Genomic DNA, 16,762 nt, shown 5'->3' on the forward strand with positions numbered 1-16,762 from the left:
CAGCCCCCGTTCTCCTTGCCGGACCCCGGGACTCAGTCTCTGGAAGTAACATTTCTCTCCCGTACTCCCCGCCATGGCATTGGATCACTTCCCAACCCGGAGCACCTGGTTCTCGTGTGTCTCCCACAAGCCCCTACACCTACCCAACTTGATGATCCCGGTCCCCGGTCACCCCCTGACCCTCAGCTGCTTCCACCCTCCATACACCCCTTCCCCCACTTCCCTACCCACCCACCACCTCGTGCAGCTCTGAGCCACGGGCCTCGCCTCGGGAGACTGCCACATGCGAGGTCACCAGCATCCCTGCCAAGGTTGGGGAAGGGGGTGACTCAGTTCCCGCTTGTTCATCCCAGGGAGGAAAACTGAGGGGGAAGGAGGAGAGAGGAGGGACCTAGACACCTACTGTGTTTGCCTCAAGCTTCATTCAGAGGAAGACTCGGCTTTGCTGCCAGTTGACCCGACACGGATTCCCTCTTGTTAGCTTCACAGACTGCTGGGAAGATTCACCCCGTCAGAGACGGGGACACTGAGGCCTAGACAATACCTGTGCCCAGGGCCCAAGGGCAGAGGCAGCCTCCCGGTGCTCTGAGGGCAAGCTTTCCCACCTGTGTCCATATTGCCGTTCTTGCCCTCGGGAGACCAGTCTGATGAGGGAGGCACAGTGCCGGCCTCACGGGGTGACAGACCCTGGCTCCTCAGTCTCATAGGGTGATATGGGCCGTGACCTCAAAGCTTGCTCCACTCGGATGAAGGAGACAAGGACTCTGCCCTGGGGCAGCTCCCCAGCTGGGTTGAGCAGACTGGGGAGCTGGACCGTGGGACCAAAAGCTTTGTCACTGAAGGGTAGGGGTGGGGGTAGGACCTAGAGCTTCTTCCTGGGAGAGGAGACAGGTTCATTCCAGAGGAATCCACTCCCCTGTGTTGGAATGGCAAGATCAGACGATCAGAGAGCACTTGGGAGTGACTGGGGGTCCATCTCCCCTGGGAAGATGTCACAGACATCACTCACCAAGGGGAGCAGAGGTTGGTGCCTTCTTAACGAGAGGCAGTTGGATAGACCCCTTACCTTTGTGAGGTCCAAGGGGGCATAGGAAATATCGGCGGGTGGCAAGAATATCAGGGCCCAGAGGTCTATTCCAAAAGAATTACAACTCAGGAGAAAATCTATTAGCAAGATCCTAGCTGAGAGGAGCAGCCAGGTTAGTGGGGAAGGCAGAAAAGGAGGGATGAGGCAGCCGAGTGGGCGCGAGGGTGAAATGAAGTTATTAAAATGCGCCCCCCCCCCGCCGCTCAGGCGGAATGTGTGCCAGGCAGGCCAGCCCTCCAGCTGTCCGCGGCATCTGGCTCTCCACAAAAGAGGAGCCAGAGGGGGTGGGGCAGTGTCCCCCGGGGCCTGCTGCTAGTTCAGCCAGGCCAGGTGAGGAGGCCTCAGGACCACTGGCCTGCTTCTCTTCCTCCAGCGCCCACACGGCTGTGGGAGGTGGTGGGGCCTGGGGGGCATCCGCAGGTGAGAGAGTACCCCAGATTCCAGCACCCCCTTCCCCCAGGGCAGAGCCTGAGCCCCTGGGCCTGTCTGAATTCTGAGCACCTGTCCCCATGGCCGGGGCGGGGGTGTGTCTCAAATCTCTGCTGGGGAGAGGTGGCCCCAGGAGGCATGGTGCAGGGGAACGCTGCAACAGGAGTGTGAGCTTGAGTCATGTGCCCTTTCTGGGTCACTTCATCCAGCAAGGAGGCTGCTAAGGCCTCGTCCAGCTCTGCTCTGTACTGAGGGGAGCACTGGGCCGTGCTGAGTGCCGGTGTGCAGGGGGAGACAGGCTGGGGGCGGCAGGACCCCCTTCCCCTCATGCTAGGACTCTCCTCGCTGTGCATGGCCAAAAGGGACCCAGGGGACCTGAGTGCTGCCCTCCCAAGCGAGCAGACCTAGGATGACCTCAGAGAGGGCACTGTGATCTTGGTACTTGGGGCTCAGCGTTCTGCTCACTGAGCCCCAAAGGGCCCAGCTGACTCCCAGGCCAGGTGCCATCGGCAGACACCCATCCCAAGGCCTCATCTCGGCTGGGGGCAGGGCAATGGCTGCTTTCAAGCCTCCTTCTGTCCCCACTTCCCCCCAACCCAGCCTGTTCCTGCACCAGCACGTCATCAGACCGAAACCCCAATACCCCGATTCTCTGAAAGGACCCTTCCAGGAGATTTGCGCAGGAGAAGCAGCTGGAAGTCACAGGTGGGAGAGCGCCTCACAGGTATCTGTCCAGGTCGGGGAACCAGAGCCAGAGAGGAACGGAGAGGTCATATGAGTGGTCCTCAGAGTGTGGTCCCTGGGGCCAGGAGCATCGGTGTCTCCCTGGGTCCTCGTCAGAAAGGCAAATCCTTACACCCCACCCCAGACCTACCGAATTAGACACTCCGGAGCCCAGAAATGCGTGTTCACCAACACTCTCAGTGGCTCAGAGGCCCACTCACACGGGAGAAGCTCGGGGTTGGGCAAGCTCCTCATTTTACAAAAAGCGGAAAGAGACCCAGAGAGGAGAATGGACTTATCCGAGGCCACAGAGCAAAATACTGACAGAGCGAGAGCGAGAGCAAGGGCCCCCCACCCCGGGCCCACCCAGATGGCCGCCTAGGGAGGCAACGAGGAACACAAGGGCCCATCCCACCTTCTAGCTTTTCTTCCCCAAGCTGCTCTGCAGCTGCCACCCCCCCCCCACCCCCGGAGCGTCAGGCAGTGTCCGTCCAGCCTTCCCGATGGCTCCAGGAAGGGGGCCGGAGAGGGAAGCCCTGAGCCCTCAGGGAGCTCTGGTCTCCAGGACATGTCCTGCCGCCATCTGGGCGGGGCTGGCTGGACGCTGGGGCACCCAGGGCCCTTTCCCTCCTCCCCGGACAATTCGGAATCCAATGCCTTGGGAAAGCTTTATTCCCGGCTCCAGAACAAGACTCTGCACAGAAGTTGACAATCAGGTGATTCCACACCCTGCCCGCCCCTCCCGCACCCACAGACAGACACCATGGAACGGGTCCAGCACGCCCTGGACAGTCTGGCGTCCCCCGGCCCCACGGCCAAGGACAAGAGGGGCGTGCCGGCTCTATCCAGGGGAGCCCCAGGCCGACAGGCAAGGCTCGCTGGCTGGACAAGGACACTCCCAGAGGAGCCAGCAGGAGGTGGGGTGGCGGAGGGACACAGCGCAAGGACGGGCTTCCATCTGTGGCCTTGGTGTGGGGAGAACCACAATCACCCTCTGTCTCAGCTTAAGGATGGGTGTCCCTTCAGCACAAGGGTGGGCGGGGGTGACAGGGTACGCAGCCATGGCAGGGGAGGGAATTTTGGAAAGGGATGGCCTGGCTGGGAACAGAGGCTCTATTTGTCAAGACATCAAAAAGACTTCAAGGGTCACCACTTCAGCCTCAAGTCAAGCTCAGTCCACAGTCCAGGACAAGGTCCCCTCAGTGGGGCCCAAGAGCTCCTCCTGCCCCCCGCCCCTCCCCGCTCCCAGAGCTGGCTCCCGGGCAGCCCCATCTCTGCCGTCCTTTGTCGCCTACTTGGGAGTCCACGCTGAGGAAATGCCCCCTCCTTGTTGCTGCTCTTCCTCAGGATGGCAAGGAGGGAGCCCAGGCTTTGGGCTCCTCTTCATCCCTTTATTGGGGCCGCACCGGTGTGCCTTCGCCAGAAGCCTCCAGGACCCAGCATCTCCTTGCTGCTCAGTGGGGAAGCCCTGCGGGGCTGCGCAGAGAACCCACTGCTCCTCAGGCACTCCCGTGTCCCAGTCGCTCCACAGCCTCAGGCTGGGCCAGCACTCGGGACCCCTTCCCCGCCACCACTGGAGACTTGGCCCTGGCCTCGCTTGGCATCTCCTCCTCTCCACCCCCCACTCCCTGCCTGAGGTCCCTTCCTTTCCCTGCCCAGTATCCAGCCAGATGGCCTCCTCTGTGGGCCGGCCTGTCCTTCCAGCCCCGGCCTGGCCTCTGTGGCCTGCCCAGGGTCACCCGGAGGGGTAGTAGGGAGTATCGCTGTGGTAGTTGTAATCCGGGCACACCTTCTGGACCAGCCTATAGTCTGTGCTATAGAAGGCGATGTAGACGCAGACGACTTTGAAGGGCTGGGAGCAGCTCCAGGTGGCCGAGCTCTGAGCGTGGTCTCGGGAGCAGGTCTTGGCCGGGTCGTGGGTGCAGAGCGAGGTCCGGCGGCCCCGTTCCACCTTCTCCCACTCCATTCGGCAGTTGAAGATTTTGGAGGCCTTGGCTTCGATGAAGATCTGCTGCTCCTGGTGGAACTCTACAGCTTTACTGGGGGGTACGAGGCTGATGGAGATGTTGCCCTGGCCAGTGGCGTTGTGTCGGAAGTGGACGCTGAAGGTCCCGTTGCCGTGGTCCACGATCTTCCCGGTGACGAGCAGGTTCAGGGCCACCGTCTTGATGTTGGAGTAGAAGTCACCCCAGCCGAAGATTTTCTTCACCTTGGCTGAAGGTGGGGGGCTGTGGTTCGGGCGGTTGGGGGGCTGCCCAAGGACCCCCCATGCCTCCCCAGGCGGAGCCAGCAGCCCTAGGAGAGTGGAGTTGGCCATGGGGCGGGACTTGGGTGAGATGTGGCCCCGCTTCCGAGGTATCCGGGGCCGGGGCTGGCTCTCATGGTCATCGCGCTCAGGGTCCTCTGAGCCGGGAGGGCCATCCTCCTGGCCATAGATGACCTGTGGGGGGAGTTGGGAGGAGAGTGAGAGCCCTGTCCCCAGAGGACCCAGGAGTTGCGGTCCCTGTTTCCCACCAACAGCCTGTCCCTTCTACTGACCTGAGGCTGAGGGACCCCGCACATCACCCACTTTCGCTAGGGTTTGGGTGTACACTCTGCCTTGTGTCATGGTCCCAGCTCACCTTCTGACTTTCAGGTCACCCCCCCAGCCCCCCACCCCCGTCCTGCCTTTGGCCACTACTCAAAGTCTGGAAGGATGATCAAGAATTCTCTCCAGTGGACCAGAGAGACACTGTCCCTGCCCCTAGGGAGTCTCCAGTCTGATGGGGGAGGTCTAGCTCCCGATCTTGGGAGAGTCCTCATCAGATGTCAGAAGCGTAGCCTTGTGCTGATGGAGCCCCCAGTCTTATAGGAGAGGCTACAAGGTCACAATTTCACAGAGGAAATTCCCCGCCTCTGAGAAGTTCACAAGGTAATGATGGGGAGGCACAGTCACTGCCCTCAAGGAGCCCCAAGTAGAATAGGAAAGCTCCATCGCTATGCTGGGAGAGCCCCTGGGGTTGACGGGAGAGGTGCAGCCCTGCTTTTTGGCCCTTGCTCGTCTGTCTGTCGGATGAGACACCACCACCCTTAACCCTAGGATATTTTGTCCTCTGAGGCTAAGAGAACCAACAGACCCAGGATGGCCAAGATAGGGAAGGTCAAAAACTCTGGGGGTCACCAATGAGGATGTGCCCAGACACTATTGCTCCACGAGACGGGAGTTCTTATGCCCGTTCTACAGATGAGGCCACCAGGATTCTAAGGCGACATCCCTACAAGGCTGAGTCACATAGGGTCCGCCCTCCCATTCCACCGCTCACTCCTGGCCTCAGGGACAAGATAGGTCTGTTTGTGGAGGTTCTTATCCAAGCCCATCCCCACCCGGAATCTTGTGCCAAACTGCCAAGGCTTGGCCGGCCTCTGCTGGGTCGGCTCTGGCAACTGGCAACACCCGGGCAGGCCTCCTGGAGGCACTGTGGGGAGGGCTAGCAGGACAGTGTGACCCGGCTCAGACACCGGGCGGCTCAGGAGGGCGGCAGGGAGTAGACGAGGTTTCCTGAGGGCAGCCGCCTGGCGTGTGCTTACTCAGCTTCTGAAGAGAGTACTCGCCCTATGTGTCCTGTTACCAGCACTTGGGGCCCCAGCTCACAGCTAGGCAGCTTCGGGTTTGCTGGTGAGCCCTGGGGTGAGGATGGGGGGATGCCCGAGGGCTGGGATCTGGAGGGCTCTAAAGGGGCCCCGGGGTCTTCATGTCTCCCCCACCCCCGTTCTGGCCCCAGCCCATACCCTCAGAGGTGTGCCAGATGGCCCTCCCTGCTAGGCCCCAGGGGTAGGGTAGAGGGCCAGCCAGGAGGGCCCGGGCTGCAGCCCCGTGTTCTCTTGGCCCTGGGGGTCGCCGCGGAATGGCTGGAGGGTGGGGAGAAGGGCCGCAGATGCGGACAGGAGAAGGGAAGGGTGCTTCCACACTGTGGCAAAGGGGAGGTGGCACGAGGGGGGTTGTTTTGAGGAAACGGGCAGGTCCAGATGTGGGGCCCAGGCTTCTCTACGGCAGGACTGGGGCCGGGGGGCCGGGCGGCGGGGACGCGGCGAGCGAGCGCACGGGGAGCGGGCTCTGGGGCGCTCCGCTCAGCTGCCGCGGGTGCCCGGGGCGGGAGCCGCCTGCCCAGGTCCTGTGGGGCTCGGGCTGCGCGCGGCCGGGAGAGGAGAGGAAAACAACAGGCGGGGAGGGAGGGAGCGGGAGGGAAGGCGCGAGCGGGGGCCGCGGGGGGCCGCCCCCCCTTGCCTGAACAGGCTCCGCGCGCCGGGGGACCCCGGCCCCGGGCCTCGGGGTCCCCGAGGTCAGAGGAGAGCCCAGGGCCCCAGACCGGGCAGGTGGTCAGCTCCGCCACCCACCCCCACTCCCCTTCTGCGCGTCCCGGGGCGCCGGGACCGGGTCGAGTAACCTTGGCGCCCCGCGGCTGGCCTTTTCCCTCGTGCGGGTCGCACCTCCCGCCGCCGGCGGCCGAGTGGGTGGGCCAGGCGAGCACCCTCTCCCCGCCCCTATTAACCCTTGCGGTCCAGTCTGGGTGCTCGGACCCGCCCTCTCCCCCGGCCTCCGGGCTTCCCCTCCATCCCGGGGATGTCGGGGGGGAGGGGGGGAAGAAGGGAGAAAGTTTCCGGGCTCTCCCCCGTCCTCCGGGCCCCCGCCCCTCCGCGCAGCTCCCCGCGGGCCACTCACCAGATAGAGGCTGCCCTGCACTAGGAACACGAAGCAGCAGCGAGTCAGTTGCATCTTCCTCCTTTGCTCTCGGGCCCCTTGCTCTCCTCTTCTCCTGCCGGGCTCCCAGGCCCCTGCCTCGCCCCTGCGCCTTCAGGCGCGCCGTCCCATGCTCCAGTCCCCGGCGGCTCGCGGCCCTCCCCTCTGCCGGCCGCCCGGGACCGACCCCGCCCCCTCCGGTCCAGCTGTGCAGCCGCCGCCCCCCTCCCCCGGCCCAGCTGTGCGCGGCGCGGCCCCCTCTCGAGGTCCCAGATGTGCGCCCCGAGCGCCTCGAAGGGCCCCAGCCGCGCGGTGCCTCTGCCGCTCCAGATCTGCGCTCGGCGCCCCCCTCGGTCCAGCGGCGCCGCTCTCGCCCAGATGTGCTGGGGACCCGCGCGCGCGCCCGTCCCTGGCGCTAATTCCCCAGGCCAGACGGCCCCTCCCGCCCCGTCGCGGCGCGCCCCCTGGCGGACGCCCCTGGCCGCGCCGGGCCCCGCCGCCCGCTCCCCGCGCAGCGCCCCGCCAGACTGGAGCGCTCCTGGCGCCCAGGCGGCTCCCGCTTCCTCGTCCCTCCCACCGGCGGCGGCGGCGGCGGCGGCGGCGGCGGCAGGTACGGTGAGCCCAGCCGGTACCTCCGGAGTTAACTCCTCCCCTGCCGGCCCGCAGCCCGGGGACCTAGGACGAGGGGGGCAGGACGCGGGGGCGGAGGAACTCTCGGCGAGGAGGGGAGAGGGTGGTGGCCCTGGGATAGGGACCCTACCCTTTCCATCCCTCTGGCAAGACGCCTGTTCCTCCGCAGCGGGCATTGGGAATCAGCTGCCCTACCCCGAGCCCCAGGAGACCTGGACTTGGGAAAGGTTATTTTTCCCAAACCCATTCCTACAGCCAAAAAAGAACGTCAATAACGAGGAGCCTGTCCCCACAGCGGAAAGTCACTTTCTTTCTGCAAGACTTGCTTCTGTGCAGAAGGAAGTTCTTCTAGGTGTCTAGCCTCTATTCCCTTGTTATAATGTCAGTTTCTTTCCTCTTCTACTTTACTCAGAGGGGCTGGGATAACCCCCCACCCCCACCCTGTCCAATCACTGTGACAGGAAACCTTTGGCCAGAGCCCTGGGCTGAAAAGGTCACTAGGGGCCGGACTGAATTCTGGAGCTGGGGTTAGAGGTAAGCCTCCTGAGAAGCTGAGGACTGAGGTGGGCAAGGTCTCCCTGGAAGCTGTGTCTGCCTTCTTCACTACTTCCCCTCCCTGTGACTCAGGGAGTGACCAGGCTGGGACGTTGTGCTCCTATCCCCACGGGGTCCTTCCTTATCTCTGGCCTCTGCATACTTCCAGGGCAAGGAGGAAGAGCAGGACCCTGATCTGAAACCCCCAATGGTGGGTCCCATCCTCCATCATCCCACTTATACCCGTGTTTCCTTGCTGGCATTCCAGGACCTCTTTAGTCCTTAGGAAAAGCAAAGGTCAAGTCCTAGCACCCCTTGGAGGCTGTGAGGGTGAGGAGGTACCCCAGCAGTTGGAGTGGCCCCAGCTTGGGCTGGGGCCCAGGGAGCACACGGAGAGGGGGACACTCTGCTCTGGGGCCCTCCAGGCCCAGCTTGGTCTCTGGCCGCAGCCCCCAGCACGCACCCAGCCTCCTCCCCCACCATCTGCCAGGCGGGTGCGCGGGGAATGCAGATGAATCTTAATATCAGCCTGGGCCAAGTGTGATGAGGGAGACAGATTCTGCAGAACCCAGACAGCATCGCAGAGCCCCCTGCGTTCCCCAGGCACCCTGGGCAGTACCAGGATGCAGCAGCCCTTCCCTGGTGGGGGGATGTGTGTGTGTGTGTGTGTGTGCATGTCTGTCAAAGACCCCCGAAGTCAGGGGAAGAAGGAACCGATAAATCTTTGTTTGGCCTCTGAGCCTCTGGTCCGGCTGGGAGGAAGAAGCTGTTGGCCTGAGCGTGGGCAGCTGGTTCCAGCGCTCAGCCAGGCAGAGGCGTAGCTGGGCCCACTCCCTGTCCATCCCCAGAAGGTCCTATCCCCAGGAGAGCAGTGCAGCTCAGGAGAACGAGCGCAGGTTTTCAGGCCAGACAATCCTGGATTCCACTCCAGGCCCAGCTGTGTGACCTTGGGCAGGTTGCTTGGTTCTCTGATGCCAGTTTCCTGATCTGTTGTTGCAAGAACTAAAGGAGACAAATGTGCAAACAAAGCTCAGGCACAATGGCTCTCGGGCAGTCGTGGGAGTGCAATAAAGGGAAGTTCTCGCTTTTCTACTTCCCACACATCTGCTCTGCTGTGCCTCCTGCCAGGCTTGCCCTCCCTGCCCTCTCGGCCATTTCTGGCTCTCACTTCCTTCGGGCTCCCCCCCTTCATTCATCCATCTAGCACTAGCTGAGCCTGCCCTCGGTGCTAGGTGCGAGGCCAGGGTCTGGGATACGGAGATGGATGGGACGCCATCCCGGCCCTCAAGGATCTCACAGGCTAGTGTGCAACCGAGACACGGAAATCGATGATGATAATTCAGTGTGGTGAGTGGAATAACGGATCCCTGTAACAGGCGTTATGGCTGCACCAAGTACAGTGCGGGCAGGATCCGGGAGCATCAGGGATGGCCTCCTAGAGGAGGTGACGCCGAAGCCGTGACGAGGAGTCAGCCAGGCAAGGGCCATTCCTGGCAGAGGGCACTGACTGGTCAGAGGTAGGAGGCTGGAAGCAGAAGCCGTGTGCTGTCACTGGAGCATGGAGGGGAGGATGGGGGGAGAAGAGGCAGGAGCGGGAGGGTCATGCGCTAGGACCTTTGAAGGGGTTTCAGGGGGCTGGTGAATATAGTCAGATTGTATTTTGGAGAGACTGGAAAGAGGAGAGACTGGAGGGAGGGAAGGGGAGGGAACCGGTTAGGGGATGGAGGCAAGGGTCTGGGGAGAGAGGGGGGACGCCAAGGACGTCTTTAGGAGGTGAAATAATCAGGTTGTGGTTGTTGCTGAGATGAGAGAGGAAGGGAGAAAAGGAGTTGAGTATAAGTTTCTGGCATGGGCAACAAGGCAGGATGCTTGCTGAGGTGAGCACCAAAGGCGGGGGGCGGGGGGCAGGGGGCAGGGAGGGAAGTGGGTTCTGGGGCCGCCAGGGGCAAGGAGGGCAGGCAGGCTGGTCCTGGAAGCCGTGGCAACAGTGGGGTTCTCACAATTGAGCGTGCCAAGTAGAGTGGGGTTTCTTACAACACATGCAGATTCTAGAATCCCACCCAGGGAGCTTTTCAGGAGACGGGAGCCCCCAACTATGTATTTTTATATGCCCCTGCCGGGTGATGCCAATGGAGGTTGCCTCTGAACTTCACTCCGATAAACCCTGGTGTGGGGGGAGTATCAGGAAAGAGGGAGGAACCGCCGCTCAAAGGAACCGAGGCAAGGGAGGGACGGAGAAGTGACCGCTGGGTTTGGCTGAGATTCCTCTGGTAGCTGTACCCCACCGGGGTCCCTCCAGCTGCTCCCAGGGTGGGAAGACAGAGCGACAGTGAACTCTGTGCACAGCTGTGCTGGAGACAGCACCCCCTGCCCCCCCCCCGCCCCGCATGGCTAACCTCCCCGTGTCCCCAAGCCTGTGACCCCACCATGCCAGGACACAGGGCAGCTGCTCAGTGAAGGGGCAGAACTCAGGGCACGAGGCCTGCCCCCTGGCCCCCAGGTCCCGGCCCCCTCGGTGCCTCCACGGCGCGCTGGGTGCGGTTGGCCTTTGCTCAGCCCCTCCGCTTGCACCTGCTTCAGCCTCACCCTGGGCGGGGTCCTGTCGGCCTCCCTCTCCCCCTCCTGCCCCCCAAGTGCACCAGGAAAGCAAACAGCACAGGCAGTGCCTGATGCGCACTTATCGAATGGATGGGAAATGGGGTTCCTGATGCTTTGAAAGGCAGAGAGTGGATGCCCTTACGCCAGCTGGAGCCAAGAGGTCTTGGGCGGGGGGGTTGGGGGGGCGGGGCAGCAGATCCTGATTGTTAACAATCTCTCATGTTTTACCTGGCAATTTGCAAGGCGAAAGTGTTGTGATGGGGTGCTATGTACAGGGGACTCAGGGAGCCCCGAGGGAAACCCTAATTCCAATGAGGGGGCCAAGGACTCGTGGCAGAGAAATTGGTCCTGTGATATGAGGACGGGCCCAGGTGGGAGGGGAAGGAAGGAAGCTTTCTGGGAGAGGAAGCAACTGCAAAGGCCAGAGATGAGAGCAATGGGAGTGGGGCTCTGAGAGGCCGAGATGAAAGGATGATTTGTTCCACAAATAGGCATCGGGCCTCGACTTTTATGTCGGGCCCCGGGCTGGGTGTGGGGGTACAGCTGTGATCGGCAGTCCTTACGCGCTCGCAGAATTTGGGCTCTGACGGAGACAGAGATGAACCAGCCAAGCACACGGAAACATGAGCTCTAAGATGGTGGCAAGTGGTGTGAAGGTAGAACAGCAAGTTCCCAGCGAGACGGAAGCTCAAGAGGGGCCAGGAAAACTCTGCGAGACGTGACATTTTAGCTGGGATCCAATGGCCGGGAGACCTGGGCCGCCACACAGCGGGGGAAGGGGCTTCCAGGCAGAGGGGATCGGACATGCTAGGACCCTGGGACCAGGAAGAGTCCAGCACCTCGGAGTGTGGCCCAGGAGGGGAGAAGGAGACTGAGAGCCAGCCGGGTGGCCGGGGCTGGATGGCCCCGGGGCTTTATGAATCTAGTTAAAGATTTTGGGTTTCATCCTGTGATTCAGGTGGTTTGGGTTGATTACAAGTTTTAAACGGGGTCAGATCTGCACTCAGAACAATCACTAGAAAGATCATTCTGATAACAGCATGGAGGGTGGATTTGGGAGGGGGTAAACTGGAGGCTGGGAGGTGAGGGTGGGCTGAATTAGGGCAGACTCCAGGGGGATGGGACCGATGGAATGGCCTTGAAAGATGTTTAAGGGGTACGATGGAGAGGAGTTTGACTTCAGGGCACAGGGTTGAGGAGGCCAAGACGATCCCCAGCTTTCTGGCCCGGAGAACGGGACTAAGAGCAGGTTTGCTGGAGGAGATGCAGCACCCATCCTCAACAGAGGGAGTATCAGGTGCTATGGTGTGCTCAGGGGCAGTGCAGGACCCCCTAGAGGGACCAGACTGGGAGGTGTAGGAGCCTGGAGGGTCAGCAGAGGTGAGATTGGGAGGAGCTTGCACAGAACAGAGCACAGCAAGTGTGTAAAATGAGGCTGCCAGGGCCGGTCGTAGAGGAAGGAGTGAGGGAAGAGAGGGGCGCACCAGGACAGGGGAGGGGCAGAGGAGCCAGGGAAGCAGGTGGGAGACCGCTGGCCCTGAGAGCCCTGAGGGAAGCTGCCCACTCACATCCCAAGCCTACATGCCTCAAGCTTTGAGAGGTCATTTTGTCTATGCCCCTGCCTCTCGCAGGATCTCACCAGCCAAGAGGGACCTTCTCCTGGCTGTCAAGGCTCCCACATGTGCTCTCCTAGAGGGGCGAGGGCGACCACGTGGAATCCAGCAGGCCTGGATTAGGGCGTATCTCTGAGATCTGCTGTCTGGGTGATCTTGGGTGAATCTCTCCTCTTCTTCAGACCTCAACCTCCCTGTTAAAGGGGATCAGAGTGCCCATCTCATGGGGTGGGAACTGATGAGTGAGCGAACATCCAGCTCTGTACTGGGCTCATAGAACCCCGCCCCGGTCTTTGGTCAGAACTGAGCTAGCGGAGAGGGCTTTGTAAACAGAGAAGCACTGAACAAAAGGCGTCTGGCCATGCTCCTTGCTGCTACATCTCAGTATCTTCAAAGGTGAGGAGCAAGGGGGAGAGAACAAGGCCCGAGCTGGGCCACTAACCTGCAGGACATGTTGGCAGGGAACTGACACCTGGCACCAGGTCACCTGTCCGCCACCTGTCGGCTGGACACGGGTCGCTGTGGTCAACACCAACTCCCGCAGGGGGCGATGGAGAGATTGCGCGGGCGGGGCGTGTCCAGGCGAGTGGGGTCAGCGCGCCACCTGGTGGGCACTTGGGGCTCCCGGGGAAGGCGAGGACCTCCGCCCGCAGCGCACCCCCACCCCCCACCCCGCGCCTGCTGGTGCGGAGACCTCCCCGCCCGCCCCGGTCCCGCGCCCCGCGTCCAGGCGCTTCCTAAAGACCCCTTAAAACAACCCATGGCGAGTGCTATTCAGAGGCCTTGTTACGCGCCCCAGGTCTGCAGCCGGATGGCCTGGGTCCCAGCCCTGGGACCGCTATACGGCTCGGGCAAATGACTTCACCTGTCTGTGCTTCAGTTCCCTCGTGGGGACAATGACAGTATCCACGGCTGTTGAGAACAGCGTCTGGCACATAGTAAGTGCTCAATAAATGCTGGCTGTTACATTCGCGTTCAGTTACTCGTTCAACCACGGATTTTCAAACGCCGGGCGCTGGGTGGGGGGGTAGCTCCGTGGGGGAGGTAGCCTCAGCTGCCAGGGGGAGAGGGGCTCCTATGACTTGGTGCCCGGAAACGAGCCTCGGGTTTTGAATTTATGAAACGGGTCAATATAACATCTGCAGTGAGAAATTCCCGCTTCCTTTTCATGGAAGGGGCGCGGGGTGGGCGAAGAGACAGGGCACCCCAGGAGCCGCACGTTCTCCTGCTCCCCTGGTCCTCGGGTTTGCCTCCTGAGTCGCGGCTACACCGCCTTGAATACAGGGATGCACGCCCCTCTGGACCCCCCCCCCCATAGACAATGGGGCCAGAGCGCCAAGTGGCAGCCACTTCCGGAGGTCAGGGAGCGTCCCGCCCCCCACCCCCCACCCTCCATCCCAAAAGGCTGGCGGGGCACTTCTGCCCCTCACCGGCCGGCTGTCGCCAGGGCATCTGGACGCGCCGGGCTGCGCCTTCCATTTCCAGGCCTGTGGTGACGCCTGGCGGCAGAGGGAGGGACAACCGCGACCTCGACCCTGCAAGGACTCCCTGCGGAGAAGCTCTTAGGGGTAGCGCTGGGCACCGCTAGGTAGGAGTGGGGGGTGGAGATGGGGGACAGGCGCTGTCAGAGGGATCCAGGAGGTAGAAGAGCTTCCCGGGGCCGCATGGACCTGGGCTTCTGTTAGAGAGATGGAATCTGGGGTTCTCCATCCAAACTAGATCACAGATGGAGCGGGTGGAGTGAGGGGATTGGGGTAGGAGCCAGATGAACGGGACTAAGGGAGTTCAGGGAAGTTCAGACGAAGACTTCCCTAAGTTTCTCCCTCCACCCCATTTGGGGTCATCATTGTTCCCCTCTGGTGCTTCAGTGCCCCAAGATTTCAGTGGGAGTGGTGTGGGGCAGTGCCTGGGGGCGGGGTGGGGGGTGAGCCTAGGAATAGCCACAGCCTGAAAGGGGCCTCAGTCTGCAGCCGTGGAGGCCTAAGGACCAGCAGCAGACTTGGAGAGGCAGCGGGAGGGACGCCCCCTGGAAATGCTTTTCTGATCCCTGTTCTGTCCTGGACCACCAGGGGAGTGTGGCTGCCCACACCCACTTCCTGCCAACTCAGCACCAGCCTGCTCATGGCCCTTGCAGGCCGGTAGGACCTGACCTCAGCCCGAAGGCATAACCTCCTCACTCCTGAATGCCAGGCCTGAAGTCAGCCACCTCCAGGATTTCACAAACTGTGCCAACTCAGGGAATGCAAAATCACACTCCGCACACGCTGACCCGCAGACATGTGGCCCCTGTGTTCCCCACTCCACGAGGGGCCCCACCCTCCAACTCATCGGAGGTGCCAGCCTCGCTGTGGGCCTCTCTCCCCAGTATCCAATAGCATTTTCTCCACCATGCTGCAGGCTTCATGGCTTCACCATTGCTCAATGGGGCCACAGGAGCTCCCCAATGGCTTGTCCCCACCGTTCCTTCCCTACCCAGAGGGAGACTGATTTCCAAGACGCCAACGAGAAGGCGTCCCTCTCCTGTTTCAAATCCTTGGAAGTTTGGCCACAGCCCCAAACTAGCCAAGCCAGACTGAGAACACTCCCTAAACGTTACCCAAATTCTCTCACTGAATTGCACAACCCAGTGAGGTCGTTTCTATTACTGCCGCATTTTACAGAAGAGAAAACAGACTTCGAGAGACAAAGTGACTTTCCCAAGGATCCACAGTGAATACTCTTCAGAGCTGGGATGCGAACCCGGGCGGTCTGGCTTCCAGAGCGCACACTTTCACCCACCGCACCAGGGTGTCCAGAAGTGAGGAGATTCCTTTTTTTTTTTCATAGCACAGATGAACACTTTTAATTTCCATAGAAATGTTTCTGTTTACAGCTTTTCTTCTACTTTCCTTTACTTACAGCAGGGGATACTGTTTTCCCATTTATGGGAGTCATACACTTGAAACTGAATTTCACTCTAGGGAAGAGAAGTCCCTAACTGAACGACAGGTGCTCAGTACACACCAGCCCCGGACCAGGTGTTGGCGAGCACGGGGGAGCGCCCTCTGCGGAGAAGGGCAGTCGCTCCGGCCCTGCTTACCCGGCCAGCAGCTCTCTCCCCTTCCGTCCCTACCCTCGCCCCCTTGCTGGGGCCTTGGAACCGCCTGCAGCTCCCCCCCCACGCTAGGCTTTGTCTGGCCCTGGTGCCGTTATGCACACGGCTCGCTCCACTGGCCTCGGGTCCCGGCTGCCCGGCAGCATCTGCTCACCTGCGGCGGCTTCCCCCCTGCTCAGGCAGCATCTCCTTCCTGAAGCTTTCCTGAAATGGAGTTGCCACGTCTCCCACCACTGTTCCCTCAGAGTCACCTGTCCCCAGCGCCCTGTGTCACTTTGTTATTTCTCATTCCCTCCCCAGAAGACAGGGACAGCTGTCCTGCTGACCGTGGCTTTCTGGTGCCCTTAGAATAACGTTCAACCCCGTCACAGGGGCCTCCAGCGCCCTCCAGTGGGGCTCCACTCGTAATGTCCCTCCTCAGGGAGCCCTTCCCTGGCAGTGGCCCCCTACAGCAGCCTGGTGCCTGCCCCGGAAGCCATCACTCCCGGCCCATCACCCCACCATCGCCCCCAGAGAGTTCATCGCCATTTGGAAGATCCTCATTTCCTCTCTATTGTCTCCCCTCCTCCAAAAGCCCTGTGAGGGCGGCGGGCATCCTGACTGCTGGCTGATTTGCCTGGGGAGTCCAGGCTTCGCACAGGGCAGGCAGCGAACGTGTGGTGGGTCTCATTGCTTCCTACTCGTTGAGCAAATGGCCTTAGAGAAACAAAGACAACACTCTTTCAACCATGTTGGTGACCTCAGGGGTGTGGGGCTGGAAAGGGAGAGAGGAGATTATCAAAGTTTTCTCTAGATCCCTCCGGTTTGTTTAAGCTGTTACGAAGAACATGTAGTATTATGGCTTCTAATTAAAAAGAAAATCCAATAAAGTTAATAAAAAAAAGAAAGGAAATAAAGTTTTCATTTCCTGGGGAAACATAAGAAAAAAGTGGAAGGCTTCATGTGGGAAATGGTTTGGTGTGTCAGGGAGCACAGGGAGTCTCCTGAGGCTGGGCATTGGGGTGAGCTGAAGAGGATGGAGGGTATGGTGGCAGAAGAGGGGTTGGGGGCAGACAGGGAGATTCTAGAATTGTTATAGGAAGGGTCTGGGTGGAAGGGGTGGGAGGCAGAGGTGGAACCGGGAGGCGTGCCTAGAGTCAGCTAGAAGTGGGTTGATTTGGGGTGGTTGGTGGGGAGTATGGCTGGTGGGGGTGGCTTTGGCATCACCCCTGGGACATAACCCGTCCCAGAGTCCAGTCCCTGGCCCACGCCCCTGTGGGGGCTAGTCATCGCCCTTCTCTTGGCTTCAGTTTTTCCAACAATAACATAGGCGTTGACACAGGAGTCACCAGGGTTCT

General features: G+C 61.2%; 1 protein-coding gene across 1 annotated transcript; it reads right to left on the minus strand.

Moving 5' to 3' along the window:
* Positions 1 to 2,893: 2,893 nt before the first annotated feature.
* NXPH3 (neurexophilin 3) lies at positions 2,894 to 7,137 on the minus strand. The gene is made up of 2 exons (XM_035027382.1): positions 6,939 to 7,137; positions 2,894 to 4,679 (listed from the first exon to the last, which is right to left on the minus strand). Exons 1-2 carry the CDS (start codon positions 6,990 to 6,992, stop codon positions 3,975 to 3,977), a joined length of 759 nt encoding a protein of 252 aa, XP_034883273.1. The 5' UTR covers positions 6,993 to 7,137; the 3' UTR covers positions 2,894 to 3,974.
* Between the last annotated feature and the right edge of the window lie 9,625 nt (positions 7,138 to 16,762).

This window comes from Mirounga leonina, unplaced genomic scaffold, assembly GCF_011800145.1.
Source record: "Mirounga leonina isolate KUSES-001 unplaced genomic scaffold, KU_Mleo_1.0 Mir_200, whole genome shotgun sequence".
Lineage (NCBI taxonomy): Eukaryota > Metazoa > Chordata > Mammalia > Carnivora > Phocidae > Mirounga > Mirounga leonina.

What these genes read in the sequence shown, in the direction of transcription:
- NXPH3 (XM_035027382.1), bottom strand. Translation starts at nt 6,992, where the DNA reads ATGCAACTGACTCGCTGCTGCTTCGTGTTCCTAGTGCAGGGCAGCCTC. An exon ending in TGCAGGGCAGCCTCTATCTG is followed by an intron (nt 4,680 to 6,938) that starts GTGAGTGGCCCG and finishes CTCCCCCCACAG; the next exon opens with GTCATCTATGGCCAGGAGGA.